At 40.8% G+C, this 22,390-nt stretch overlaps 1 protein-coding gene across 1 annotated transcript; it reads left to right on the forward strand.

Moving 5' to 3' along the window:
• Window positions 1–182: 182 nt before the first annotated feature.
• ovch1 (ovochymase 1) lies at window positions 183–22,360 on the forward strand (the record flags this gene model as incomplete). Its single annotated transcript, XM_080432650.1, has 12 exons — window positions 183–228; window positions 594–777; window positions 1,479–1,554; window positions 2,501–2,690; window positions 5,609–5,748; window positions 6,927–7,080; window positions 7,888–7,935; window positions 8,063–8,294; window positions 11,905–12,050; window positions 13,771–13,866; window positions 15,000–15,136; window positions 22,202–22,360. 12 exons carry the CDS (start codon window positions 183–185, stop codon window positions 22,358–22,360), a joined length of 1,608 nt encoding a protein of 535 aa, XP_080288776.1.
• Between the last annotated feature and the right edge of the window lie 30 nt (window positions 22,361–22,390).

A 22,390-nucleotide genomic window follows, 5' to 3' on the forward strand; every position in this document is an offset into this window, starting at 1 on the left:
GAACTTTAACGTTTTATAACAAAAATCCTTTTGTTTTAACCAAAAAACATATCACTTACCCTACCATTTTAATACAGTATGTGCAATGTAGGCTGCATATCAGAATGTGTGTAGAACTAATAATTAAAACACAATTACACATTTTCCCATTTGATATTTCCTCAGATGATGGTAGCGACAGAATGGGTACAGAACATGAAGATGTAGCAATCCATCCTGGATATCTTGGTATGCAAGACCATCTTATGCTTAGTCGCACTGACTCGAACAACCATGGTGGTGCGCAATAGTGAAAATAGCTGATCTATTGTACAAGATCGCTAGTTTCACTAAGAGATCCAATTCAAAATTGCAACACATTTTGGATGTATTTACTCCTAGTGCAAGACAAAATATTCATGAACATTTCCAAAATATTTCCAAAATAAAGTAATACATTCTACAAGCTCACAATGTGTCACAGACACATAGCAAAATAATACAATATTTACAAGTGTGACGCACGCATAGTGAGCTTGTAGATAGAATATTTTTGCTACTTTTGTGCGCGCAACATTTTGTTTACTATACTGTATGTATGTGTGTGTTTATAGCTATATCAGGGCTCCGTACCTTCACTAAGGAGGAACAAGTAAAGACCAGGATCATCGGGGGTCAGGAGTCCTGGGCTCACTCCTGGCCCTGGCAGGTGTCTCTCACCTTTGCCACCATGCCAGCCTGCGGAGGGGCTGTCATCCACCCCAACTACGTGCTCACCGCCGCACACTGTTTCAAACGGTGAGACATCGTAACATATCGTCAGTGGTGGAAAAAGTACTAACAAGTTTTACTTATGTGAAAGTATCAATACTGCAATATAGAAATAAAAGTACAAGTCTGAAATTCAAAATTTACTTGAGTAAAAGTACAAAAGTATTGGTATCAAAATGAACTTAAAGTACCAAAAGTAGAAAGTAATCTTTATGCAGAATGTCCCATTTCACAAGTTCAAAATGTATACAAATCTTTTGAAAATAGCAGATCTACAAGCTCACAATGCGTCGCAACGCATTGTGAGCTTGTAGATCTGCTATTTTCAAATGGTCGAAATATACATAGGGCTGAAGTGGTTGATGTATGTTTTGTGATGATAATCTAAATTTGCAAAGTAACTAGTAACTGAAGCTGTCAAATAATTGTAGTGGAGTAAAAGTACAATATTTGCCTCTGAGATGTAGTGGAGTAGAACTAAAAGTATTGAAAATGGGAAATACTCCAGTAAAGTAAAAAATCCTCAAAAGTGTATGCAAGTACAGTACTTGAGTAAATGTACTCAGTTACTTTACACCACTGCACATTTGTACGACAATAAATTGTCAACTAAACTTTTATCATTGTGACAGATCTAAACGTAAAGATTTTATTAAATCTTTTTTCTTTCTTTCTTTGAAGCCCTTGATATTGGCATAAAAGTAACAATAATAGGTGTCATTTCGTAGGTATAACAAAGCCTCTTTCTGGATGGTGATGGCTGGGAAACACGACCTGGAGGATCCTCATGAAAGCAGTCAGCAGGTGAACGACTCTTGACGTGTCGCTGCGTTCACACTAGCAGACACAAAGCGACAGGCTACAAGGCATTTTCAATGGAAGCCTGCCACATACAGATCTATAGACGAATCCACAGACGCGCTGCCTGTAGGCAGCCATAGCTGCGGTGTCAACGCTCCGCACCGCGACACCGCAGCAATGGCCGCCTACAGGCAGCTACAGGCAGCGCGTCTGTGGATTCGTCTATACAAACTTGACGCCCGACACTTTGTCACTGCCTGACGAGTTATAAAAGCTACAGAAAGAAGTTGATCTGGCTTCAGTTTGGTTCAGCTCTCCAGTGATGCAGTGAATCGTCAATGATGTTTTTGTTCCACCATTTCCACTGCCCTTCTCTCTCCATACAATGACATCAATAGGCTCTATGCACAGCAGCCATGTTGGAAAGAGATTGGGCCTCTTCCTTACTTCCTTTACAGGTTTTACCAATGATACTAATGAAGGCTCTGTTCCATTTCGTGTAGCACAGTGGGTTCTCAAACGTTTTAATTTCAAGGACCCCCATAACTCTGAGAGTGTAGAAATGGAACCAAATGGACCCACATGCACAACATCAGCCCCCTGACTCTGTTTGACCAGAATGGAACAGAGCCTTAATTAGCATTATTGGTAACACCTGTTAAGGAAGTAAGAAGAGGCCCAATTTCTTTCCAATATGGCTGCTGTGCATAGAGCCTATTCCTGCTTGTAATGGGGGGGAACTCATTATTTTGAATCCAAGGCTTTATATTTCCCTTTACTGTATATCTCGCTCGTGGCTCCCACATACGGACATTCACTTCACACAAACACTTCACCGGTGACTTAGTTGTTAAGAATTTCTGTCGCTTCTAGTGTGAATGCGATGTAATAATACACGCTGTATATATGCACATGTTTTACTATTCAACCAAAATGCATTCTGTTCAAGGCGGTCAAAGTGGCCAAGATCATCAGCCACCATGGCTACAACACAAAGACCAAGGAGAATGACTTGGCCATTCTGAAGCTCAAGGATGAGCTGACCTTCAACAAGTTTGTCAGACCAATAGACGTATGGATGAAAGAGCTCAAGCCCCCCTTGGAGTGCACCGTTACTGGCTGGGGTACCACCAGAGAGAGTAAGGGATATATTTCACTTAAAAAACTTTTATTTGGTATTTTAGTTTGACTCAGCCTTCACTAAAATGTATTAAAATTTTGATTTTTGTTATAGTTTGTAGTTCACACTGCCTAATCAACTACAAACTGTTAAGTTTGGGGGGGGGTTCGTCATAACGTGTACGCACTGACCTACAAGTGGGCCCAGACCATGAAAGGGAAAATGAATAGATAAATAAATAAAGATTGAGATTATACCCTTAGAGTCCCCCCACTCAAACGATTTAATGTGGAGAGAGCGCATTTTGTTTTTGGAAATACAAGAGGAAGGGTCCCCAGGTGGAGTAAAACATTTGAGTACTTTATTTTTCCTAATTTTAATAAGAACATGAGGTCCTGTAACCAGAGTGATATTCTAGGTGGGGTGGCTGATTTCCATTCTAGTAAAATTCTCCTACGGGCTAACAAGGACGGAAAGGCAATAGAGTTTTCGATTTTTTTTTGGTCACGGGCACCCCAAAAATAGCGACTTCAAAACTAGGTTGAATATTCACCCCAAAGGCATCTGAGAGTGTTTTAAACACGGTTGTCCAAAAGTTAATTAAACTGGGGTAGGACCAGAACATGTGAGTCAAGTTGGCTGAGTCTTGTTGACATCTCTCACAGCTCCCATCCAAGTCGGGAAAGATTCTGCTTAATCTAGCCTTGCTAAAATGGGCACGGTGGAGAACTTTAAACTGTATCAGATTGAGACGAGCACAGGAAGTAATCTCATTCACTGCACTCATAGCCCGGTCCCAAGTGTCCTCCGGTATCTCTACACCAAGGTCCCCGTCCCAGTCCCCCTTAATCTTGCTAAGTGAGGAGTTATTAAATGAAAAGAAATAGAACTGTAAATGTTTGATATGAGACCTTGAAGTTGAGCAGAGGTCTGTAACAAAATATCAAATTTCAAGTCTGATTCTAAACTAGAGAAAGTGCTCCTCGGAGCACAAGTCTTCGCCAGGTCAGGTAGGTTATTGTGATCTCCTGGTGGCGCTGTAATAGGCCAATGTGAAAAGGGTGCCATTTCTTCTTAGGCCTTTCACGGCAATCGGACACTGCATTCATGATTTTTGAGGCATTTTGTTCCAACACTGTGTTTTGCTAAATTAGACCTGCTGGTGGTGCTATAACAGGCCAATGTGAAAAGGGTGGCATTTCTTCCTCGGCCTAATGGGAATGTGCGTGCAAAATGTCACGGAAATCGCACACTGCGTTCATGATTTGAGGCATTTTGTTGAAAACTGACCTATCCTGCAAACTTTGGAATTAGGATGGAATATGAAATTCCGGACACATCCATCTTGATCACATGACTATAGAGTTACTGTGTACCGATGTGCGTGATTTTTGGAAATAATCTGAAGGAGTAAGAGCAAAAAATGTGTTTTACAACACATGTTGGCGCTCTAAAAGGCAGATGTGAAAAATGCAGGGCAAAGGTGTGTGCATGCAAAGTTTCACGCATATCGGTGCAGTTATAGGTAAAAACGTGAATCGGCCTGATGCCGCGACCATGAGGCTGATTTGAAAGTTTTTAAGTGGCATTTCTTCCTGGGCCAAGTGGGAATCTACGTGGAAAATCTCACGGAAATCGCACGCTGCGTTCATGATTTGAGGCATTTTGTTCAAAACGAACCAATCCTGAAAACTTTGGAAGCCAATCTTAGCCAATCAGGATGGAATATGGAAAATCGGACTGATTTGTTTTGATCACATGACTATAGAGATACTGTGTACCGATGTGCATGTTTTTTGGACAAAATCTGTCGGAGTAATATAAAAAAATATGTTTTGCAAAAGTCTGCCTCATGGTGGCGCTATGACAGGCTGATCTGAAAAATGTGGGGCAGAGGTTCTGCTGTGGCATCCAGAGAGTGTGTGTGCACAGTTTCACAGCGACCAGGCCAACGGTGGCGAAGATTAGCTGCTCGCAGACTGAAGGACGGACGGTCACACGGACGTACGTGGGGGGCAAAATATACTCTCGCCATGCCTTTTGGCCTGGCGGAGACAATTAGGACTGGTTGAACTTTGGATTTTAACAAAGTGTCTGATTTTAAAGTACCGGACTAGATGTGAACGGGAAGGTTGAGCTTGAGTGAAAGGTCATTGAAAGTGGCAAAAGTCTATGTAAAGGTCAGTGAATTTGTCCAGGCCTGATCTTTTCCAGTGCACAAAGCTGGCATCCAGTTTAGCAGGGAGAAACAAATGGTTGTTGCATATGGGGCCTTCTAAAAGCCACTAAAATTCAAATGCTGACGGAATTGGGCCCAGATTTTAAGAGTAGATATAACCACGAGGTCTGAAGTGAATTGTTTGGGAGATGGGGGTAGCTTGGCTGTAACCAGAGCAGCGAGGGATGTTGCAATACATGAGTTGGCCTCAGATTGACTCCAATCTGCATCTGGAGAACGGATCTAATGTATACATTTTTGTATATTTGTGGCCCAGTAATAAAATAACAGGTTAGGAAGTTCAAGTCCGCCACAAACTCTTGACCTTTTTGAAGGAGTTCCTGGGGTTTTTGCCACACCATAAAAAGGGCATTTACTTCCTGTTTATTTCCTGTTGGGAAATTGCTTTATCTCTGTTCCTCTTGCTTTACGGCAAAAACAAGCCTCATTCAAATGGCCACAGATGTGCAATGGATTACCCGGAGCGGATAATGTGTGTAATGAGCCAATCTCCGTGAGGACGGAGTAAAGAATATATATATTTTTTAAAGGTACAGTAAAATCGCTCGTTTTCGCTGGCAGTAGTGGCACACTATTACACTATTATGCTGGCAGTTAAAGAGTTAATAATAAATAAATAATAATTGTTCAGGTAGGATTAGAATATACAGAAATTCCAAATCAAAAGCGTATTACAACCACATGCACCTTTTTCTCAGAGGGCCCACGGGCTCACAGGCTCCAAGAAGTGAATGTGACCTGTATGTCCTCTCGCACCTGTAACCAATACTACCGCGGGAGAATCAAGCCCACCATGGTCTGTGCTGGAGACTCCAAGGGAGGCGTGGATGCCTGCCAGGTAAGATATGAACATGCCTGTACGTTTTAATGGGAGCACGTCACCCATTTTTAACCTTATCTTCATATAATTTGCCCTCACAAATGCTCTTTATAAGATGGCACACTATCCCTCTACTCACTCTCTCTCCCAATTATACGAAGATGGGTTGAAAATGGGTGAAGTGGTCCTTTTATGACGTGGTCCAATGTCATTTTAAAATCAATTCTGAACGCCACTGGTAGCTAGTGCAGTGAGGCAAGAACACGGGGGTAAGGAGTTTTGACCACATTACCCCCTGTTCTTGCCTCGCTGCACTGGCTACCAGTGGCGTTCAGAATTGATTTTAAGATTACATTGTTTGTTTTTAAATCATATTTTTGACCTCCTGTCTCCTCACATACCCAGCCGTAATCTTAGATCAGCCAGACAAACCTTTACCCTTAATCTGAAGCTAGGGAAAGACAAAATCCCCCGTCCCGCCCGGGATCTCCGCGCCTGGGTTAGGGTTAGGCATAGTTTTACTGCGGTTAAGGTTTGGAATAAGGTTAGGCATAGTTTTACTGAGGTTAAGGTTTGGAATAAGGTTAGGGTTAGGCATAGTTTTACTGAGGTTAAGGTTTGGAATAAGGTTAGGCATAGTTTTACTGAGGTTAAGGTTTGGAAATAAGGTTAGGGTTAGGCATAGTTTTACTGAGGTTAATGTTTGGAAATGAGGTTAGGGTTAGGCATAGTTTTACTGAGGTTAAGGTTTGGAATAAGGTTAGGCATAGTTTTACTGAGGTTAAGGTTTGGAAATAAGGTTAGGGTTAGGCATGGTTTTACTGAGGTTAAGGTTTGGAAATAAGGTTAGGGTTAGGCATAGTTTTACTGAGGTTAAGGTTTGGAATAAGGTTAGGCATAGTTTTACTGAGGTTAAGGTTTGGAAATGAGGTTAGGGTTAGGCATAGTTTTACTGAGGTTAAGGTTTGGAATAAGGTTAGGCATAGTTTTACTGAGGTTAAGGTTTGGAAATGAGGTTAGGGTTAGGCATAGTTTTACTGAGGTTAAGGTTTGGAAATAAGGTTAGGGTTAGGCATAGTTTTACTGAGGTTACGTTTTCGGAATACCTGGTGGCGACCGGTCCAAGGTCGCCGGTCTTGACCCAGGGCGAGCGTTCTTGTGTTCCTAATAATAACTACCCCATCTCTGCTCTTCAGGGGGATTCTGGTGGTCCTATGTCCTGCTTCACTGGGACGAGGTGGGAGCTGGGTGGGCTGGTCAGCTGGGGGGTGGGTTGTGGCCGGGCCAGGAGACCAGGGGTCTACACCATACTAAAGGACCACGTGGACTGGATCAATGCCCAGTTGACCGGTAAGGACGCCACCTTAGAACCAGGACTGATGTGGTGATCGTTAATATTTTGTGACGGCATGTGAAAGAGAGGTTCCTCAGGGTTCTGCACTTTACACGAAAAGTAACCACTTATCGTCTCGTACGATGAAAAGCGAAAATAGTCTATAAGCTCACAGCACGTCACATCTGCTGTCCATTATTATTATTAGTAGTAGTAGTTGTATTAAAGGTAGGGTAAGTGATTTACTTTAGTTAAAATAAGTGTTAAATAGCTCTATATTCTGATAGTACTCATTGCTATAGAGTGTTTGTTCAGTAACAGGAGTCTCCTTGTCTCTCCAGCTCTTTATAAAACGGAAAATTCATTTTCGTTTCAGTTTCATTTCCAATTTTATCCAACCAGGACAGAGAACTCAATCAGGATACAGATTAAACAAGTGAAATTGGAAGTGATGACACTAAGAAATGAGCAGACAAAATTGGAACTGGAACACTATACAAATTAAGCTTACAAATTTGTACTTTCTCCTGATTGGCTGAGATTTTGACACCTACCAGAACATTTATTTTCTGTTTATTAAAGAGCTGGAGAGACGGGGAGACTCCTGTTACTGAACAAACACTCTATAGCAATGATTACTATCACAATATAGTGCTTTAACCTTTTAACAAAATACCTTTTGTTTTAACCAAAAAATATCACTTACCCTACCTTTAATCTAAGCAACTGATAGGTATTTGTTTTAGCTGATCCTCTATGTTCAGATGAAAAGTGAAAAAACTGACAATGATCCAAATGCTGTGTGTGTGTGCGCGTGCATGCAGGCATGTTTGAAGACTTTGGGCATCCGGATCCTGGGCTGGAGTCTGCAAGTATGTAGGTTTTACCATTAAAACAAATGTTTGAATATTGTCACCTTGCATTGATTGCCTTGAATAGGACCTTTTGCTTGTAATGAAATATTTCTACCTTGTTGTATCACTACTTCCACCACTCTAGCGATCCCACAGAATTGTGGCACGGTGCAGAGGTCAGCCTGTCCCGTGCAGCCCACCCTGGCTGAGCTGACCCTATCCAAGGACGGCCGGGTGCGATTGGGCGGCGTGACCGCGGCGTGCCGAAACGCCTGGCCCTGGCAAGTCAGTCTGCAGACGGCAGACGGCTTCCACTACTGCAGTGGCACCCTGATCCACAAACAGTGGGTGCTGGCACCCCGCCACTGCCATAGCAGGTGACAGGCGCAGCGCAAATATGAAATGGCTTTTATTGTCACGATACACAAACATCTTCACAACTTAAAGGAGAGTTCCAGTCATATTAGGTGTTTGCTTTGATGTGTCGCTAATCACTCGCCAACATACCAGGGGCAGTTTAATTTTTTCATAGAAGCCCCTGTTGTCCATTGTGGAGACCCCTTCCACTGGCACAATGGAGTACTGTGTAACAACGAAAATCGCCTATTTTAGCAGCTCCAAAGTTTGTTTTTTCCCCCACTAATCCTCATTATGCAGTGTCCTGACACTCAAAACATGCACTTAATGTACCCTTATGAGCTGCCGTTCATGCAGAACGACGTGGAAGCTAGTCCTCGGTGTTGCCAGATTCTGTGAGAGAAACGAGCAACCAGCTCCATGTCGGGCGGGAACCCCCATTTGTAACTATACCTTTCAGGATGGGCCATGTAGCAACATACATTTGTTGTAATTTTTGAATAAATATTGGTCGGGATTTAGAAGGCGTTTTTAGAATCGGCCTCCGGTCTAAATGGGTTAAACCCATATGTCGTTGACTTTGGTTCCCCAGGGGTCTATTTTTGGCCCACTCCTCTACCACATATGTCTTCGCTGAAAATAGTAGATCTACAAGCTCACAACGCGTCGCAATGTGAAGCATCGTGAGCTTGTGAGCTGTACGTTTATTTTTGCCATGGTGGAGACCTGCTCATTACATCGAAGGTTTCTTTGCACCCGAACCCTTAACCACTTGAACCCTATTGTCCCTATTCTGGCCATGCCATATCAGGCGAATATTTGGGGGAAATGGGTGAACATTTGCCAAAAATAGCCGAATCTACCTTCTGGTCAGAGTATTAATTAATTTATTATTTTTTGTATTTAATCTTTTTATTAGCGACAATTATAAGTACATAGTTACAGAGGTACAGGTGTACATTTGTATTCCCTTTTTTAGTTTTTGTCCCCTTTATCTCTGTATACATGGAGAAATGATGATAATAAAACATTTGATTGATAATACAATTTTTGAAAAAGAAACGAACGACTGAGCGACAATAGCAAAGTGATTAGCAGTATCCGTGTGTGTCGTTCTTTGGGTGTATTAGACGTTGCAGTTATTGCATGGTATGAGGATTTAAACTTACAATGTTAGTAAAACTATTGAAACACAGTAAAACAGAATCAAATGGGTAAAACAATTGAAGCACAGTAAAACAGAATCAAATGGGTAAAACTATTGAAGCACAGTAAAACAGAATCAAATGGGTAAAACTATTGAAGCACAGTAAAACAGAATCAAATGGGTAAAACTATTGAAGCACAGTAAAACAGAATCAAATGGGTAAAACTATTGAAGCACAGTAAAACAGAATCAAATGGGTAAAACTATTGAAGCACAGTAAAACAGAATCAAATGGGTAAGGATAACAATAAAATAAAGGGGAAATGCAAGGAAATAATGAATGGAAAGAAGAGATACAATTATAATAAAAAAGACAAGGTGTACGGGGGAGGGCGGGGAAGAGGAGGGGGGGAGGGATTCAGTCAGGGGGTAATGTTTGTAAGGAACTGAAATGGTTGATAAAAGGGTTCCAGTTATGGAAAAACTTAGCGGGGGTGAAAAACGTGAGAGTGATTAAATATTCATGCATTTCCTTTTGGGAAATGTAGACTGTGCTTGATATTTATGTTTAGGTTTGAAAATAATATCGCAATTTAACAACTTAAAAAATCAAAATGTCAAAATGTTTTCTTTTATAAGTTGATCGATAAGCTGACAAACGTATGGATGTGTTGTGAGCTTGTAAAACAGCCATTTTTCTTTTACAAATTGAACACCCGGCATAACTGATAATGGCCGCGTTTCCCAAAGAGATTCGTAGAGATGCTGCGTTGAGCATCTGCGCAGGTTCTACGACGGGTCTTACGTGTGTCCACACAGTCTGCGCAGTACCATAGCAGCCACGTAGATTTCAGGTCATGTGCAGCCTACGCAGCTTGCGTAAGAGCCTGGGACCCGGCGAAACCGACGCTCTACCCTCATTAGTAGCAGCTGGTTGTGCCCAACGTGCTATGGGTTCCCACGTCCACGGCGTTACGTGTCTGCTAAAACTACATTTGGGAGACAGAATGGCGTATCCTACTCTCCTCCTACTTCTGCGAGAGGCGTAGCCCTGCAGTGCTGTCCTACGAAGCAGTTTGTTACTAGCGCCCTGGGGCGCTAGTAACACCCATCGTAGCGAAATAGATCTATGAAAAGACCGACTACACACACACACATATAATTTACACACACACACACACACACACACATACACACATACACACATACACACATATATATATATATATATATATATATATATATATATATACACACACACACACACACACACACACACACACACACACACACACACACACACACACACACACACACACACACACACACACACACACACACACACACACACAACCAACGCGGGCAGCTGCGCTGCTTCTAGCCCTGATTCAGAGCGTTAGTGGGTACAGCCACACATGTCCGTAAAGCGTCCGTCAAGTTTCCGTACGGACGCCGGAACTCCCATCCACTCCCATGTTAAGTTTAAAACCGGAAGTACCGTTCCGTTTTTTTTTTTAACATGGGAGTGGATGGGACCTCCGGCGTCCGTACGGCAACTTGACGGACGCTTTACGGACATGTGTGGCTGTAGTTCACTAACGCTCTGAACCAGGGCTTCGTCCTCTATATGCATGAACCCGAAGTTTACAAATTGTACTCTCACGGATGATCCGATCGTCTGATAAAAATATTAAGCATATGCCAAGTTAACTAAAGGTATATAAATGATGCTGAGCTAAACATGTTTACTTAATTTCGAAGTTTTATAGTTAAACGTTATGATGAAAGTCCCCAGTTCCTCTCACAAAGTGACAGCTGTTGCGCTCGCCATGTTTATGAATGGTTAAAACATCTTTTGAAACTAGCAGATCTACAAGCTCACAACGCTTCACAAGCTTGTAGATCTGCTATTTTCAAAATATTTTAATACATATTAATTTTGGGAAATGGGACATTCTGCATTCCTTTTGGTATTTTAAGTATATTTAATTTACTTGCATAATGGGGACACTTTAGTGTTTTATTTACCTTGCAGATGTCAACTCACCACTGTAATTTCATTCATAAATATATTATTCAAAAGTTGTATTTGGAGTGGACTGCTTCAGGACATCTGACAGTTGGCTCTGGTATTTTTATGATCCATTTCACTTTCGCAAAGGGTGTTTAAACTGCAGTGTAGCGTAGGACAGCACTACGTAGTTTACGTCGGCTTTACGTAGACTTCGTCCAGGAGGTCTTTTCGTCTATGCTGTCTCGCGAATGTAGTTTTAGCACACACGTAATGAGAAACTACGACGATGGTGCCTCCTGAAGCCAGTTTAGATGGCACGTAGAGCACACACAGCTGCTACTAATGAAGATAGTGCGTGGCGGGGTTGCTACTGCGCAGGTGCGTGGAGGCTCTTACGCAGCTTCTAGGCTGCGCATGAGCCCAAATTCGTTTGGGAAACCTGGCCAATCACTGTAATCTCTTCCTCCAGCCCTAGAAATGACCTGGTGGTGCTAGGCGTTCATGACCTGAACTACATGGCCGTCCAGAGCGTGGTGGTGGAGCAGGTGTACAGTCCGCCTGACGACGGGAGCTCAGACCTGTCGCTCATCCACCTCAGTGTCCCTGCCAGAATTGGTACTTTTTTCATTACTCACAGACCAGTGGTTTTCAAAATAGGGGCCTGAAAGGAGAAAAAAAATTATAATGGTAAAATACACACACACACACACACACACACACACACACACACACACACACACACACACTCACACTCACACACATAATATCACTTGTTGTGCCATTTTAACCACTTTCTTGTCAAATTATTTTGAAATGGCTAAACAGTCTTATCTTCTCACGTTGTGAGCTTATTGATGGATGTTTTTACGACTTCTCTTTCTTCCTTTTAAGACATTTCACAATAAGGGAGGAGAGAGAACACCAGAAGTGAGAACTCATACAAATTGAAAGTGATGAGACAAAAACAATTTGCAGATGCAATTGGAACTGGAACACTATGAAATTGAAGCTAAATGATATGTGTGGAGTTCTCTCTTCTGACTGACTGAGTAAAAATTGTCCGACGCAAGGAATGTATTTTCTGTTCACTTAAGAGCTGGCGAGACGGGGAGACCCCTGTTACTGAACAAACACTTTATATAGCAATGATTTCTATCTGAATATAGAACTTTTAACCTTTTAACAAAACCTTTTAATTTTTTTTAAAACTACCACTTACGCCACTTTTAATCAAGAGTACACCTGAGTTTGCTGCACAGTGGTAGGTAATGTCCTCTGTTATTGTGTGTGTTGGTGCGTGGTAAACACAGTCACAGTGATGTGACATCCAGGTGGGTCATGGTTAAAAGAAATGCCAGGTTGAAAGTGGTTAAACTGGCACATCCATTTTTTTTTAAATGTATTTTCTAGTTATTTAATATTGGCTCTGTGACGCCCTCTGGTGGACCTCACTTTGAAAACCTGTGACCTAACCCAGTGGTTCTCAAAGTTCCAGGGGGTCCTAACTAAAGTAGTTAATATAGCGTCACAATCATTTTAACCACTTTATCCATTTATGTTGGCTATTCAGAAATAGCAGATCTACAAGCTCACAGCGCGCCACTTCGTGCCGTGAGCTTGTAGATCTGCTATTTTTTGAAAATGTTTGAATTTGTTTTTAATATTTGGAGAAAACTTAAAGGGATATTTCACTTTCAAATATGTTGGATATGTCTACTCAGGCTTTTGCGAGCACCCTAGACAGTTGCTTGGTTCAGTATTTAGATGTTGGATACACGTTTTTATCAGACACGCCCCCTTCCTATACAAACCCATGGTATTACACATTTTGGGGGGATTTTTTTTCTTTAATAAATTAATTATTTAATAAATTAATTGACAAAACATGCCCCTATTAGAGGACAATATCAGTCACCAGAACCAAGGAGGGGTGTTTTTGATGAATCTATCATGGTTAAAATGGAGTTTGAAGTTTCAATGGGCTTGTATAGGATGTTTGTATACTGCGTGTCAGATAAAATGAATATCAACTATCTAAATGCTGAATCAATCAACTTAAAAACTGTCTGGGGTGCTCACACAAGCCCGAGTAAATGTTAAAATGACCCGAAACATGTTTGAAAGTGAAATATCCCTTAAACTCTGAAAGTGTACGAATGTAACACAGGTCCATTTGGTTACATTCGTACACTGTTTTACAGATCTGTAAGGTTCCATTTGATTCCTAACTATATATAATTTAGCTGGGGACCCCCTGGAACCCCTTCAAGGACCCACTTTGAGAAGCACTGCTGTAGAGGTCCAATGTCATCCTTTTGTCTCTTACTGTCCCTAGGTACAGCCATTTTCCCAGTCTGTATCCCTCATGATGTGACACTGGATGACAGCTGGTCTTGTGTCACAACAGGTTGGGGGAAAAGCAGAGAAGCAGGTAATAAGACTGTCATATACTGTATAAACACTGTTAACGTGATTCAGCATTTAAATATATTCCACACAGTCCCGAATGTCCAACAATATCGTTGTTGTCGGACTGAAACTTTTTATGTCCAAAACCTTTACTTGACCTGTGTTTTTCTCTTTCCCACTACAAATACTGTTAACTTTGAGTGAATACAGCTTCTTCCAGCTGTGAAACTTCCCTTTTGAAAGGGGTATTTAAATTTCAAAAACCTCTGGGGTAATTTTGTCACCCAGACAATTGCTTGTTTCAATATTTAGATTTTTGATTTTATCAAACAAATGGCAGATCTAGAAGCTCACAACGCATCGTGACTTGTTTTTGAGAATGTAGAGCTTTTATTTTGTGAATTCTGAGAAATTGTAGTATTTCTACAGTGTGGTATTGATACTTTTACTTAAGTAAAACAAATCTGAGGGGGGCTTCTTCCACCACTGGCTCCTGCTAATTCCTGTTGTGTCCCCCCCCAAGTGGATGTGAGGTTAGTCAAAGATGGTTCATTTTGGAAGATCCGCCATCCCAATTGGAGCCACTAGAGGCCGAATGGTACACAAACAAATCCTACAAATGGTCTCCTAAGTAGGCACGACATCTGATGGCAAATCTTGCGCACGTCCTCTCCTATGTTTACTGGTGCTAGATCCCACGAGAGTGTATTGCTGGGACAGAGAAAGGTTGATAATAAAGTACATTTTCTCCTGATTTGTCTCTCTGAACAAAAGCCATTTTAGTATGAAAATCTTGGGAAGATTGGGTGGCTTGTGGTGATCAGGTCCAATATTTAGTTCAGTTGAAAAATCTTGAATGTGTGCAAATATTTGAATATATGTTTATTAAAGCAAACATTTTTAACGCAAATCTTTGCTTCTGGGGATCCCTGGCTCAAAATATTTTGAGATGGGGGTCCGTGGCCAAATACATGTAATTCTGGGGGTCCTTGACATGAAAAAGTTTTGAGCACCACTGATGCAGCAACATAAGTAACATAATCCTAACAGTTATAGCAACATAAGTTGCTATAACTGTTAGTATTTAGAAGACATTAATATAGAATCGGCCTCACATCTTAATGGGTTCATTCCTGTGGTGTTGTCCCCCCCCAGTGGATGTGAATCCTGATACTCTGCACCAGGCTAAGCTGAGTCTAGTCGACAAGAAAGCCTGCAGGGACCGTTGGGGAGGCGATCGCCTCAAGAACACTCACTTGTGTACACACTCAGCTGGCTCGGCCTCCTGTATGGTAAGTGTTAAAGTGACATTTGTAACTATTGAGTAGAGGACCTGGCTAAGATATGTATGCACTTCGTTTAGGAGAGAATATCTCAACTGTTCTTGGCTAATATGACCCCAGGGAACAACTTAGGAACTTTGACTAATTCTCTATCCGGGAGGAAATACCTGAAAATGACCACGCCCTTTTTAAAATGACCATAACCGGTGCACTACTTCCAACATGGCTCTATCTGCTAAACCGTTGGTGCTACAGATTTGCTGAGGGGCTCAAAATGTCCAGAATACTTATGTTTAGGGAAAAATTCTAATTTCAAATTCTAATTTGAAATGTTATGACAGAACAGCTAAAAACGGGTTTGGCTATAACTTTTGAACCAGATGAGCTATAAATGCAAACTTGGTGTCTAAATCATGTTTTTTGACAATTAGAAACATTTTGGAATGCTTATCTTTATGACTGGGTGTGGCTGGACCTCAATTTTACATATTTCAAAGAAATATTAGTTTTGAAAATTTGGTAAACTTGGCGTCTACTTTATGCTTTTTGAGCATTAGAAACACATTGGAATGCTCATATTTATGATTGAATCCATCTAGATCACTCTGACTTCCTTATTACAAATATGGCCACTATACCAAACATGTTATTTAATATAAAGTTTCATCCAAATTGAGTGTATACAGTAGATCAAATTAAGATCAAACTGGAGAAAACAATGTAATTTTATTGAAACAATATAATATGAATATAGAACCCAAAGTATACAGCAACAGCCAGTACACTATGCACATCAATGCTCAGCATGCATTGAACACTATCATAATAGTCAAAGGTGTATGGAATTTGAGCAATATGTTTAAATTAGAATCAGAAAAGTTAATTGCTAAACAACAAATGGTTGCTAGGAATTTGTCTTGGTGTTACTACAACAACAGAACAGCTCTGCAATAACTGATACATACAGTACTGCCACACACACACACACACACACACACACACACACACACACACACACACACACACACACACACACACACACACACACACACACACACACACAAAGAGATGACTGTTTTTTAATGTCCTAATCATACATCTATATATCGAAATGCAACAGACTCCAGCTTTGCAGCATTTGCTGTGTCCACCAAATGACTCTTGCAGCCACTGTGGAGGAGGATAGTGCACGCTTTACTGGCATCTGCAAGATGGGTCCATTAAGGTTCTGACACTTGGGTGGGAGGAAGGTTCTCAAGGGACCTGGTACCATTTGACCAACATCAGCCTTCCATGACTATGGGAAAAGGAGTGCAGGTATCTCACAGAAACCCTGGTCACCCTCACCTTGGAGCCTGAAAAGATCAACTCCAATTTCCATGTCCAAAGATTGGAGTGTATGGTCATCATCATACAGCAAGAGCTGTGGCCACAGCAGAGTAGATGAATCCTGACAGTGGCTTTTCTCAGTCCCTCAAGAACATTCCTCCCACCCAAGCTGCACTGATTCAGCATGTAAAAACTGCTTCAGACCAGCTTCTATTGGATCAGACAACCTCTGTCCAACAAAATATCCCAGATTTCTCAATAGGTTGTGCTGGTACTGGGACTCCATTACTAAGACTTGTGAACCTTACTGGAGCTTGCAGGTGCCAGTAAAGCTGTTGCTGTTGTAACACCAAGACCATAATGTGATATAAACTATTGTAAACAATTCTATACACCTTTGACTAGTATGATATCATACTAGTCCAGGGGTGGGCAAGATTTTTTTCCAGGGGTTCATACGGACTTCGATAAAGTGAGTGAAGGGCCACACATTGTACAATTGAATTGAAACGTGAAACACATGGTGCTGAATTATGTTAAAACTGCATGAATTTGGTAGACAGTAGCCTACCTTACTACAATAAGGTACTTGTCTTCACAATAATCAGTTTTCTTTTTTACAGCTGTACTGTATCACTCTGGTGTACTCTGGCCTTACAATAAAAAGATTACTTGCATAAAACAATCGTACTTGCATACGTCAATTGACGTACTTGCATACGTCAATGCTGTATCAACTTTTAAATGAGCCTATAAATTTAGACCGTATCTTGTCTGATATGCACCAATCCTTAGGTCACTGATCAAACACATTGCATTATGTTATAAATATGGATTCAAGGTTGACTGTTTCACTGTTACATTATAAACATAAAACATTTGAGTACATACGGATGGAGGAATGCAAGTAGGTATAGTACTCAAAACCTCAAAACTATTAACATATGGCAGCCTTTTAGAATGTAAATATATATATATATATATATATTATTATTATTTTTTTTGGGGGGGGGGGGCATTTTGTTTTTCTTTGAGGACTTGGCGGGCCGGATTAAGATGGTCAGTATATAGTAATACTATATAGTATTACATTTTATGCTGAGCATTGTTGCACCTACTGCACTAGCTGTAGCTGTATCATTAGGAATGAGTTCTACTCTTAAATTCTATTGTTTCAATAAAATTACATTGTAAGATACATTGGTTGTTTCATAACATAGTGGCCATATTTGTGATAATCAAATTAGTGTCCTCTAGATTGATTAAATCATAAAGATAAGCATTCAAACATGTTTCTAATTGTCAAAACACATGATTTAGACACCAAGTTTGGCTCGGGCACCCTTGCTAAATCATTAGAGCATGCCCTGGGTTACATCTGGGACAAATGTAGTGCTTTTAGGGTTAGCACAAAATCCCTATGCCCCTGGACTGTAATCCAGACTGTAAAGGCAACTCCGCACCAAACAGACTCGTCCAGACTATTGCAGACTACTCCAGACTGCAACAGACTGGTATTCGGTTGGCAAAAGTTGCCATTTAAGTCTGTCAGCCGACTGGCCATTCATGTGCTAATTTGACTTTTAGCGTGCCAGCGTTGCCAGGTCTGCTTATTATAAGCGACTTTGGGCTTGTTTCCCTGCAAAGCCACTTAGGGATGTTCCCAGCGTTTTTTCTTCACTGACGTGCAGTGGTGTAAAGTAACTAGTACATTTACTCAAGTACTGTACTTAAGTACAATTTTGAGGTACTTTTACTTTACTGGAGTATTTCCAATTGTCTATACTTGTACTCCACAACAATTATTTGAAATGTTTAGTTACTAGTTACTTTGCAGATATAAATCATTATGAAACATACATTAACCACTTTAGCCCTATTTTATACCTATAAGCTATTTGAAAATAGCAGATCTACAAGCTCACAACGTGTTGCGATGCACGCGTTCTGAGCTTGTAGATCTGCTATTTTCAAACATTTTTGTACTTTTACTTTTGGTACTTTAAGTACATTTTTATACCAATACTTTAGTACTTTTACTCAAGTAAATGTTGAATTCCAGACTTTTACTTGTAACAGACTCAGAGTACATCTATTGCATTCAAGCCTGGAATTTCGTCATTTTAGGGGCAAGGCCACTTGGCCTTTGGTGTTGTAATTTTTTGGAGGGCACAAAGGCCCTGCCCGGCCTTCCTGCCAGGGCAGGAAGGCCATCCAAAAAAATAATAAAGATTTTTAAGTCCAAAAATGATTTTTAAGTCCACGGAAATAATGCATTTAACTTGAAGGTTAAGGATGATTGTATTTTAATATATTATAAGAATAGTATAACTATCTGTGAAATATTACCCATTTATTTCACAAAATAATGTGTTGGCAAATGACCAATATTTAGTTATATAGGTCTCAATATGTCACATTCAGCCCTGGACTTCACTGACTGAAGTAGCGGTCACATTAATCACATTAGATTCACAGAATGTATTTTACCCACAAGTTATTTTCATTCAAATGAAATGTGAATGAACTTGCACTAATAATGACTTTAGTTGATTTTTCACTCTTTAAAATATAGTATTTCTTAATTATTAATAATTACAGCTTGTAGATTGGCTATTTTCACGATTTTAAATTGTTTTTAAATAATAATAAAAAAGGAACATACAAGATTTCCACCCGACAGCCATAATATATAGCCAATATATGGTTCTGTATCAGTATATGAGTCCGTTTTTGAAGATTTCATTCTAATTGGCTACTAGCCTGAATATGAATTTCATGAGCCTGGGTAGGTCACCCTGGCTTGGCGGAGATATGCCCTGTAGCACACTCCGCACAGCAGCAGCAGCAGCAGGTGAAAGCAATTCACTTAATTGCTCGTTCTCTCTCCCTCTTTCCGTCTCCTCAATCTCTCGCTCGCTCTTTCTCTCTCAATCTTTCACTCTCCCTTTTTTCTCTCCCTCTGTCTCTCCCTCTTTCTTTCTTTCCTTCTCTCTCTGCCGCTTTTTACCTCCCTCTTTCTCCCTCCCTCCGTTTCTCTCTCCGTCTCCCACTTTCTCTCTGTCTTCCTCCCCTCTCTCTTTCTCTTTCTCTCCCCTCCTCTCTCTCTTTCCCTCTCTCTCTCTCTTTCCCTCTCTCTCTCTCTCTCTTTCTCCCCCCTCTCTATCCCCCTCTACCACTCTTCCTCTGTCACTATCTCCCTGCTTTACGAGCCTATTCATGCAATGCTTGAACTCCCACTCAGAAGGACATGTTTACATACTTGCGCATTACATATTTATACATAAACACGGATGCATGTGACTCCGTCACTGGACAAATTTACACACCTGCTCCCAATCACCACAGCGCAAAAGTAGGGCAAATCAATCAATCTCTCTCTCTCTGGGAGCAACAACAAGAAACAGTGAATGTAGGTTTTCATAGACATGGTCGCTTGTTTCTCTCACATAATCTGGCAACACCGACAGCCCTCTGTTGTCACTGCCACTGCGCTACCAGTCGGCTAAAAAGCTGAACATGTTCGGTCGGCTCTGGGTCGGCCGAAAAGGTCCCGACGGACCCCCCGACGGACCCCTAACCGACTGGCCGACGCTTCCCGAAGCCAATTCGGCCCAAAATCGGGCCGACTCAGATTGGTCTGGAGAGGGCTTAAGCCCTGGCTGTTCTGTCATAAAATATCAAATTAGAAATGTTGCACTTTACTATGTTTGCCTAAACATAAGTATTCTGAACATTTTGAGCACCTCAGTAAATCTGTAGCTCCAACGGTTTTCCATGTTGGAAATAGTGCACCGGTTATGGTCATTTTAAAAAGGGCGTGGGTATTTCGTCCCGGATAGAGAATTGGTCAAAGTTCCTAAGTTGTTCCCTGGGGTCATATTAGCCAAGAACACTTGAGATATTCTCTCCTCAATTAAGTGCATACATATCTTAGCCAGGTCCTAGACTCTGGGTTGGCCCCCTCACGCATTAGAAAGACTCAGTCACCAGAAACGGGGACGTGTGTTATCAATGTTACAATGGGTTTATAAAAACCCATGTAGACGTTAAAATGTCCACAAAGGTGTTTTCATTTTAAGATTTGACTTTTGATAATTAAAATGCACACTTTTCCTTCTGTTTTGCATATATTAACCATGTCCCAACAATGACCACTGATATGCTCTAAAAGGGTCAACAGAGCTCGTCTTTAAAAGGGCATGGCTGATTCTGTAGTTGTTTTCCAGTTCAGGTTGAAAACTAACCGATTAAAAACAGACTGTTAGGCTTATTAAAAAAAGTGAAAATAGCCCACCTATAAGATCACAATGCATCGTGTTTTGAGTTTGAAGATCTGGTGGTATTCACAATTTGTCTGTGTATAATATTTCCTTCGCATATCTTGAGAACCGCCCAACCGATCGACCTGCGGTGGTGCGGTGCCCAGTCTAAAGTCGGTCGGATTGGCGGTTTTCCCCCAAAATATAGATAAATCCCCATATATTGTCGGATCAGTGGTTGGGATCTCTATATATGGGCATAAAAGGGGCACAGACAGATACAAAGATCTCCATGTGTTGGCATAAAAGGGACGCAGACAGACAGATACAGAATGTGCGTTGGTCTAGTATTGAGGGGGGAAGGATTTGCAGGTTTTTTCCATGCACTGTTTTGACCTGTTGTATATTTGATTACATACATTTAGCAGTTCCTTTCTTGTGCCTTCTATACAGTGTATATATATATACAGTGTCTTTGTATTTGTTATTGCACATTTTATTTATTTATTTTTATTTTGCAATGTAACAGCTGTCTAAGGAAGCTGTCACAGAATGACTTCACACGCTCCTTTCTAGTAGTTATAGTGTAAACTTGTTATGCAATAACATATTAACCACTTGAGTCTCAGCATCCATTCTTTTTGCCGGGAACGTAAGCACAAAAAAAGAGGGGGGAAAAGTGGTCCAAATACAGAGCCAACTCGGGTCCATCTCACTAAAGTCTAGAGGTTGTTAACCTTTGAACCTTGAGAGATAAAGCTGTGTAATATAAAGGAGAGGCACGAGAACGGGAAGATAATATCAACCGTTATTGATCCCTACACAGAAATGTCAACATTATACAGTATACAGTATAAAATCATAATATATATATATATTTTTTAATTGCAATCAGTTTACACAGATTGTATGTAATTTTCTTTTCTTTGTGAGATTGTGTTTTGAAAGAGCTTTACTATACATTTTAATTAAGGGAAGTTGTGATCATTATGATTGCCTTTCGCATATCTTTGGAACCGCCCAATCGATAGACCCGAGGAGGGGGAGGCCCGTTATGAAGGTTCTCCAACAATTATTGATAAATTCTCAAATCTCCTTATGTGGTCGGATCAGTGGTTGGGATCTCTAAAATGTATGCCCATATATGGGCATAAAAGAGACCAGAAAACAGACGGATACAGAGATCTCAATAAATGGGCATAGAAAGGTAAAACTGGTACTCTGACAAAGGGTATTTGATTTTACATATTGGACGTTATGATTAAAAGAAAAACACATGTTGCATGCTTCTCACGAAAACGTCAAGGATAAAAACACATTGTGGTTCTTTACAGCGGGTATTGCATATCCCGAGCGTTCCCAACAAACATCGTTCCCAACGGGCATCATTCCCAACTACACATCAATTTAGGGGTCCTTCACATGAAAAAGGTTAAAGAACCAGTGGTTTAACAGATTGCATTTTTGTTTTGTTTTTCTACAGGGGGATTCTGGAGCCCCTTTGTTTTGTCAGAAGCATGGTGTCTACTACCTGTTTGGCTTGGTCACCTGGGGCAACCGACGTTGTAACACAGACAAACCCACCGTCTTCTCAAGTATATCAGCACATCGCAAATGGATCAGTCAATATTTGACTGTATAATTTAATAAATATTTTTTACTATTTACTTTA

This window comes from Gymnoscopelus braueri, assembly GCF_963280865.1.
Source record: "Gymnoscopelus braueri genome assembly, chromosome: 7".
Taxonomy (NCBI): domain Eukaryota; kingdom Metazoa; phylum Chordata; class Actinopteri; order Myctophiformes; family Myctophidae; genus Gymnoscopelus; species Gymnoscopelus braueri.